Source organism: Aspergillus viridinutans (genome assembly GCF_018404265.1).
Source record: "Aspergillus viridinutans IFM 47045 DNA, scaffold_9, whole genome shotgun sequence".
In the NCBI taxonomy this organism is placed as follows: domain Eukaryota; kingdom Fungi; phylum Ascomycota; class Eurotiomycetes; order Eurotiales; family Aspergillaceae; genus Aspergillus; species Aspergillus viridinutans.
In genome coordinates this window covers 241,162-249,621 of record NW_025091225.1, presented here as the reverse complement: position 1 = coordinate 249,621, position 8,460 = coordinate 241,162, and the positions used below count along the sequence as shown (strand labels likewise).

Below are 8,460 nucleotides of genomic sequence, written 5' to 3'. Positions count from 1 at the left end.
GTCAGTGGAGTGTTCTATAACCCCCCAGCTTTCCACTGCGCAATCCCTAGACGCCAGAGTTGGCCAGACCTCGACCATGGTTTCAACTACAACGGTTGAGATCTCCGCAAGGCGGGCCCTCTAACTTTCATCGACGTGCCTGGGGCCAAAGATCACCGCGATTCCTGACAGCGCTCCCGGATCAACTCCGACCTTGCTGCTGTGGTGTATGCTCTCATCTTGGACCTGCTTGATAAGCCACCTGTCACTGCTCTTCTGATTACGAATGTCATCATAATACAGGAGGCGCGAGCTGGTGGGATGGTTAAAAGAATCATCCCACCATGTCCCCGCATTTAATAACCAGTAAGTTATGGAGAGAGAGTCTTGCGAGATTTACGAATCTATACAGATACGCTCTTGTCATTCATAGTCTTTTATTGGTCTTCCGTGACAATGAAGGCAAATATCTCTTCGTCGTCTCGGTACGAGCCACCGCAAAGAGTGAGGAGCCCTCAAAACTCAACGCCCTCGGTCCTTGTGAGTATGTTGATTTCACTAGCATCTGAACAGCCATGTGAGAATATCTGACGTGAAATCACTTCTTTGACTAGGGAAATACCATATTTCTTCTGTTTGTGCTCTGTTTTGTACAATTTGACACCAAGCTGTCTGGATGGGTCACAGACCACACGGCAAAGACCATCCGGACAAAACACCACCACGCCGTGGCAAGGTTGGAGGCGAGACACGGTGGACATGCGGACGGTCATCGCGCCCTCATCGTGGCTGTGATCCTCCTGGTGAGGATTTTGAGAGGCTCCTAGCTGAGATGCAAAAGTTCTACCAGTCTGTGAAATGTCTTGATATTGCATTCCACAATCCGAAGATCCGTGATCGTGAAGATCTCAGTGTCATTGGGTCATTTTATTAAGGTTGGCCTACCATGGCAGCCGAACATCGGAGTTGCGCGAGAGCAATCTCTTGTTCTACAGTCATCAATGTCCCTGAAATCCAACAGACGCATGCAGGCCTATGGGAGCCTTATTTGGACCAAAGCTGTCAATTTTGCCCATGTACACATCCAGCAGTCTGGACGACGGGGCCTATATTACTTATACTGCGCGATGGTGAGATGAATGCGCCCTAATTGACGGTAGACTTGCTGACTGAAGATCTTCCTCCAGTTATTTGGCCAATCGAGTCCAGCAGTCATTCGCATGATACCACGCACGAGGTACTGTACAATATTACAGGCCCTCCTCATTTTTCTCTATATTCCTTGGAGGAGTCGACTTTGGTTTTGAGTGGGAGAGAGCTACTGGCCTAATCAAAGTAATCCCATCGGCTACCCCCGAATCCCTGATCCATGATTTCACCTTGAAGGTTGGCTCTGACCTGAAGGTCCCAATGTTACAACGGATTGCAGCGGGTGAGCTTTCAGAACTGGACAAGCGTCTGTATCGTCGGAAATTTATCAACTTGACTAAAGCTTCAGATGAGGCAATTGCGCGTAATGACTATGCGCCCTTCCGATCTCTTTTCAAGAACATCGATGACCTCTATAAACAGTATGGATTCAATGTCATTGAGGTCAATGCCAATGAAGCCAATGATGAAGAGTCGGATCCATCTATTAGCCCAACTTATGGGGAGCCTGAGGAGTTCAGCGATGAAGATGGCAATGATGGAGTGGAGATGGTAGAGATGGGAATGGTGGTAATTTATTTGGACTCCAAATATGGGCATCCACTGGACGGACCGACAATGGATAGGGACTACTACATACAAGCCAGCCAACAAGGGAAAGCAAGGCGACCAGGCATTCACTTGCACTACGACACAGTCCTTCATCGTTTCTTTAAACATTCCTTCTCCATCAAAGTTCACGAGATGCAAGCCTGTGGACCGAAAATTCTGACAAGACAAAGATGGCGAGGTCGTCAACAAGTCACAGCAGCTTCTGAGCACCCTGGCCCCTGGGCTGTGCAGCCTTCTGGATACGTATTCAGGACCGTCTCACTAATGAGAACGCTCCAGACGGATGCGACTGATACTCTGAATAGCTATCACAGGCCGAAACAAACGTCGATATCTCTGGATACATTTCTATTTCAAAGGGTAGGTATGCACCTGCAAGAAGACTCTCGACAAAGTCGCCTATCATATCGTCCTTCGAATGGCGATTGAATCGATTCAGCAAAAGCATTGGACTCAAACCAAGGAAGTCCTGAAGGTTTCCATGTCCCTTGGCAAGTTCTTGCAATTGGCCAATAGCAATGTGAGTTTAATCGATCTGAACGAATCTGACGATGCATGGCCCGGGGCATTTGCATCTGTAAGACGCCACCAAGAAGCGATTTTGCACGTCGACACGGTGACCCAGAGGAGAAAGGCCAGTCCAGTTTCTGAGACCAGGATATCCAGCCCCGAGCGGCTAAAGCAAACATTGGGCCGCACTATAGCGAAGATTGGCATTCGCAACCCGCTTCCGATTCGCCATACGCGAATAAAATGACAGTCTCGACATCTGCCATAATATTTCTATGTCACCATAGATGCACTGAAGATGGAGACGGGCATGCCGAAAGATACCCTCTAGGAACCTGGTCTATGATGAAATAACTGGGGGCCAGGCGTCGGTCCATGGCAGCACGGAGCCCACTATCATAAGTCAATTCCGACTAGATGATACTACATTCCGGCCAATAGAGGGCACAGCTGGGGAGTCAACATGGCAACCTTGTAGTCTTGTGGACGCTTTCCAGGCTCACGACTCGGTTCCGACCACCATTGTGTACATCACGATCATCCAATGATACTGCAACAGAAGGCTTCCTCGCTGTTTCTTTTGAAGCACAATAGACACATGGCGTTCGGTCTAAAAAGAAAGAAATCCGGAAGGGATCTGGGGTTTGTGACTGGTGTCTCGGTCATTGTCCAGTATTGTTGACTTTACAAGAACGAAGAGGCACCGTATCGCTCAGAGCATGGCTCTCAAAATACTAGGCCACCTGCACAAGTTTCGCAATGGACCCCACAATTCGACACTGGCCGTGCCTAATAACATGGGCGTAGATGCTATGTCATCGTGTCTACTACTCATCCCGGCGGCAAGTTTGTGCTTGCGCTCGTCGGCGATAGGAACTGGCAGAACATGGCGCTTTGCTGAGGGTTCCGGTCATTGTTGGAAACCAACGGATGGGCCAGAGCATACACTCAACGCACGGCTATCTGAGGACGCGAACGACGACCCGCTCCGCGCTTGGTATCCGGGACACCCGAACAAAGTCTTTGGAGACTACCCCAATCAAGAAAATCGTCCGGTCGTAACCCGATCGATGAAGCCAAGCTTTCTCAGCTGGGAGGAGTACGTGACTCTCCTTGGCTACGGGCTGATCTACGAGCACGAGCACGTGGCGGGGCTAATGAAGTCCCTTGCCGACTCGATCGCAACCCTGAAGGTTATTGAGATACCACGGGCGGACACCCGTCAGTATATTGGATTCCTTGAGCTCGCTGATGAGTTCTGACCTACAGCCTGGTGACGCGATGAAGGTGAACTTCAACCTGAAGTGCCAGAATCGCATATCAACTGGCATGCGTCAAAAGGCAGTCACAATCCTCCTGACTCGACCCTGGGACAAGAGAAGCGGGAATGGGTGCGCTTCGACGACGACCTGGAACGCTCGGTAATTACGATCGATGCTTTAGGTCCTATGCAGAACGCCAGGTCTCGGCCCCTGGCGAGAGACTCGCAGCAGGTGGCAGTCAACGTCTTGTTCTCCGACAACCCATTCCACTGACAGATCACTGCCCTACGAGAGCTGCAAAACAAGCGCGTGGAGAAGGTGCCGACTTGGTCGATTGATGAAGAGAGCATCGACACCTACGAGTTCGGAGCAGACAGCACCAGAAGGGGTGAAGTCTCAGAAGAGGAGCTCATGGTGCTGCTCGGACACGAAGCTATCTTGCAGAGACCGCTCTGCTTCGCCCGATGCCGAAGGATTTCGTTTCATAGAAGGACACAAACAAATCGCCGCGTGATGGCAGCACTGGAAATGACTATCACCATTTATACTCATAAATACGAAGGTTTGCACCTGTGACTTTTTGCGGGCGAAGCTGTCCTGACTTCGGCTGACCACTGTTAGCTTGAACCATCTCATACCTGCCCTGCACACTCCGAGGACTTCTACTGTCGACATACCAAGATTGGCAGCTTCAAAAAACACATCAACCTTGCCGAACAATATGTTCACCCTCATTTTCCATGAAGAGACCCATTTCGAACCACCATGGGACTTCGTGCCCGGGGCATGCGCCAACTGAACATCCTCTCAATTATTGAGGTACAGCCAAATCTACGGTACTTCAGCCTAACCGCCGCTCAGAACCAAGAGACCAAGAGACCGCGACAGAACGTTCACTCCGTAGTGGCCTCATTCGCCTGAAGAATGAGCATAATTATGCTAGTTCAAGGTCTCCGTGAGTGGTACAACAAGCTGATTCCACGTGAGTCGTTGCGTACTTGTAATTTCTTATAATTTTGCGAAAAAGCCAGCAGAAGAAGGACTCGCAGGCCAAGCACATCTGCTGTCAATCTCCACGTGAACCAATGGCTGTCGGAGGACGTGATAATGGAGTCGGTTCCTGCCAGCGTCAGGACCGAGTCCGTGACGTCGCATGGCAGGAAAAAGGACACCACAATCTGGGGACAGCTTCGCAAGATCGGCTTTTCCTCCACGGTTGTCCTCAGGGTTTGGATTGCAAGCAAAAGCTAGGAATCATTCTGGTAGGCGAGGACATCAGACTCAAGAGGAAACCAGGAGAAGAACGAGCCTCTTTGTCGGTCCCGTCTGGACTTGATACTTATCATCGCTACAGATGTGGAGAAGACCAGATTCCAACAGTCCCTGAAAGACCCATCATCGCCCGCTTCTCCCGAAGCTTCTGTCTACAAGTGGGATCAGCCTCGTCCTATCCTTCTCAAACGGTAGATCCGCATCTTACGATTTCGAGATGAGGGTCTGACGAAAACAGGCGTCTTGGAAATATTGAAGAGAGCGAAGAAGTCAGCCGGTCAACAAAGATCACTGTTCGACTAGATAGCCTCCTGGCTTATCTGTTGGCGTGAATCAGTCACTGACGACGGGACTGCACGACTGGCAATACAAATCTACACGGAACGAAACGAGGCCTACCATGCAATGGTTGGGACCTAAACCAGACCGAAGTTCACAAGGCCTACATTGGGGCTATCGCCGCCGACGTCCGCATCCTTGACACCAATGCCTATGAAAACCGAGAAATTGACCGCGACCATGTCGCAGCCCTTATCGAAGGGTTCAAGAGCTCGAAGACCTCGGTGTCGTTGATAACACCTGTCGTTCAGTAGGTGTTCGACCACCTACGAACAATAGTTATTACGGAGAAAACGGGGCCCAGACTCGAGCTGGTGGATAAACCATTTCAATGGAGGGGCTAAACTCATCATCCTTAATTGGATCCGCGCTAGTCGCAAGACGATCGAGATCGAAACGTGTGTTCCAGAAGACATACTTGCTGTTAAAATATATAATACCACTATGACTATGGATATGAGACCCTGGACTGATGAGGACCATGTCCGGACGCCTTTTTGGCCTAGTGTATTATAATTCAATACTTGCCCTCCCACCGCTGGGTCATGCGCAAACTCCATTCATTGCGATGAAGTATGCAGAGGAACCAAAGCTAGGTGACAAGACTGAACTGGGCTAAGCGGTTCTGGACTTCACGAAAGCCCTCTCAGCATAAGTTTGCAATGCATGACCACTTTCAAAGTGAGCAAAGGACTATTGAGCGAGGCGCATCTATCAAAATCTGGACTATCACATTCGTTTTCCTGTATATAACATCCAGCAGACCGTGAAGCATTGGATTGAGCACTACTAAGGACTCAAAATGTATATTCTTACCCAGCTAATATCATCTGAATAATTTTGCTTTCGCAAACGATTATCAAAGACTAGTTGAAGTCCCCTGTTATGATCTACAAAGGGATACAAAGAGCGAATTGGCGTAGCTGGGTATAGTCTGCAGATACTCTGACCCATGAAGAAGTCAGTCATGTTGGCCGTTTTTCCCGCGACTAACCAGACGACAAATCTCGAACCTTGCGGAAATACTTGTACATATATTCAGTGTTGGTCAACGGCTGGCAGGCTCAGCAGAAGATGATAATGTCGAATGCACTCAAACCATCGAGCTAAAAATGCGTCAAACAAGCCTTAGAGAACTTCCGTTGGATGCAGAATATAGACTAGAACATTCTGGCGTGCTATAAATACTGCCCCACCCAAAAAGGAAGGCATTCATAGGAAAGATAGCGCGGGGTACTGGGCGGGGCCTAGGCTGTTCCTGGTTAGAGCAAAAGCTTGTGCACCGTGCTGGTAATCCCGCTGCTTAAATCCGGCGATGCGGGGATGCCGAGGTCTCCTCCCTATCATCCATTTTGAAGCTGATTAGAAATCACTTAATGGAAAAGCCGTTGTCTCAATTGGCATTGCATTGTTACACTACCAAGCACAAAGGTTCCACAACCTTGAAAGTTTCGGACACTTTGTAACGCGGTAGTGGTTCGGTGATTGATCGTCATGATGTAATACGTAATAGGGCCCACCCACCTCTACCGTCAATTCTTAAGCATTGGTAAGCGTCACCTCGCAGCATATTCATATAAATTCTTCCATTCTCTGCGACTTTCCTAAGAAGTAGTACACCAGAATCTATAGCAGAATCAAAATGTCCACCCAGAAAGCAGTCATCATCACCGCCCCCAAGCAGGCGAACTTGGTCACCGACCGCCCCATCCCCAAGCTGCGCGATGACTACATCCTCGTCACGACATTGTTGAGGAAGTGGGCAAGGCCGTCAAGAAGCCCTTCAAGAAGGGCGACAGAGTCTGCGGGTTCGTTCACGGCTCCAACGCCGTGCAGCCCGAGGACGGCACGTTTGCCGAGTACATCGTCGCCAAGGGCGATCTGCAAATCCACATCCCCGATAACCTGAGCTTCCAGGAAGCCGCCACGCTGGGCGTCGGTATCACCACTGTCGGCCAATCGCTATTTCAGAGTCTTCAGGTTGCTTGGCCGGACAAGCCGATCAAGGACGCTCAGCCTCTCCTGATCTATGGCGGTTCTTCTGCGACTGGTGCCCTGGCTATCCAGTTTGCCAAGCTGTCCGGCTACCGGGTGCTGACGACGTGCTCGCCGCGCAATTTTGAGCTCGTCAAGAGCCTGGGTGCCGATGCGGTGTATGACTACAACGACCCCAACGCCGCGGCGGGGATCCGCAAGGCCACCGACAACAAGCTCAAGTATGTGATGGACACGATCTCGCTGGAATCGAGCGCCAAGTTCTGCGACGAGGCGCTGAGCACCGAGGGAGGAGAGTACACTGCTCTTCTGACTGTTCCCATTAAGCGCGAGAATGTCAACGATCGCTGGACCCTGGGATACACTTCCGTCGGTGAGAAGTTCAAGTTTGGCGACAAGGAAGTCCCTGCGAAGCCGGAAGATTTTGAGTTTGCGAGCAAATTTTGGTCGGTCGCTGAGAAACTGCTGGCAGAGGGCAAGGTCAAGCCGCACCGTCCCAAGGTTTGTCCGGATGGACTGAAGGGTGTGCTGAATGGCCTGCAGCTGATGAGAGAGGGCAAGGTCAGCGGAGAAAAGTTGGTGTACAATGTTGCTGAGACCCCTTGAATCACGCCTAGTGTATTTATATAATGAAGCACAACAATAATTCACATAATCTCTGCTGTTGCTAGTAAGCACCAAGAAAAAAGTACTTACTGAGAACATCCCCTATCAGCTTCACGTCCTTTTGCTTCTTCTTTCCCATCTCCAAGCACCGAAATCATCAATATAGATCAAGATATGGCAGTAGTCGGCACATATGGGCATATTGATCTCTCCCTTAACATCTTTAGGTTGGCAAAAATGGAAGAAAACAAGGTTCAGCTTTGTAGCAATGGTCTCTGCACTTCCCTTTGCACCAAGCAAACATAAACCAGTGAGTAGATGCATGTTGAAGAGAAAAATGCTTCATCGAACTGATCTGGTGATGTGGGAATGTCAGTGGTAACAGAAGCTTCTTCTTAGCAATACCCAGTAGCAAGGCTCATCGTTTGGCCTGGTGTTGATCTTGGACCTTGGGAGAGACGTGGCCGAGAATATATGTCGCTGTCATCGAGTCTGAAGATAACTTGACGATATGTCTGTTGTGATGCAGACACCATCAAACTATCCGATCTATCTGCCGTCGGGCAATAGGTAGTCAGGCAAAGTCCTCTTCATCGGAATCGGTTACCGAAGTGAGAAGTGAGAGGTGGGAAGTGAAGTGGTGATTGACCCACCCACGCCCTTCGGTTTAACAAGCCGAACATTTTCTGACCCAACAGAGTCGACTTGGACCATTATTCTCTCAACATATCGACAA

At 49.8% G+C, this 8,460-nt stretch overlaps 4 protein-coding genes across 4 annotated transcripts; all 4 read left to right on the top strand.

Moving 5' to 3' along the window:
- Positions 1 to 655: 655 nt before the first annotated feature.
- On the top strand, positions 656 to 2,497 carry Aspvir_009717 (uncharacterized protein; the record flags this gene model as incomplete). Its single annotated transcript, XM_043272855.1, has 3 exons — positions 656 to 900; positions 1,236 to 1,698; positions 2,105 to 2,497. 3 exons carry the CDS (start codon positions 656 to 658, stop codon positions 2,495 to 2,497), a joined length of 1,101 nt encoding a protein of 366 aa, XP_043128790.1.
- Positions 2,498 to 2,969: 472 nt separating this feature from the next.
- Aspvir_009716 (uncharacterized protein) lies at positions 2,970 to 4,088 on the top strand (the record flags this gene model as incomplete). The annotated part of the gene is made up of 3 exons (XM_043272854.1): positions 2,970 to 3,471; positions 3,538 to 3,743; positions 3,789 to 4,088. 3 exons carry the CDS (start codon positions 2,970 to 2,972, stop codon positions 4,086 to 4,088), a joined length of 1,008 nt encoding a protein of 335 aa, XP_043128789.1.
- Positions 4,089 to 4,619: 531 nt separating this feature from the next.
- Positions 4,620 to 5,377, top strand: Aspvir_009715 (uncharacterized protein; the record flags this gene model as incomplete). Its single annotated transcript, XM_043272853.1, has 4 exons — positions 4,620 to 4,739; positions 4,809 to 4,975; positions 5,023 to 5,077; positions 5,210 to 5,377. The coding sequence occupies 4 exons, from the start codon at positions 4,620 to 4,622 to the stop codon at positions 5,375 to 5,377; spliced, it is 510 nt and encodes a 169-aa protein (XP_043128788.1).
- Positions 5,378 to 6,765: 1,388 nt separating this feature from the next.
- Aspvir_009714 (zinc-binding alcohol dehydrogenase family protein) lies at positions 6,766 to 7,724 on the top strand (the record flags this gene model as incomplete). The annotated part of the gene is given in 2 exon segments (XM_043272852.1): positions 6,766 to 6,861; positions 6,879 to 7,724. 2 exon segments carry the CDS (start codon positions 6,766 to 6,768, stop codon positions 7,722 to 7,724), a joined length of 942 nt encoding a protein of 313 aa, XP_043128787.1.
- Between the last annotated feature and the right edge of the window lie 736 nt (positions 7,725 to 8,460).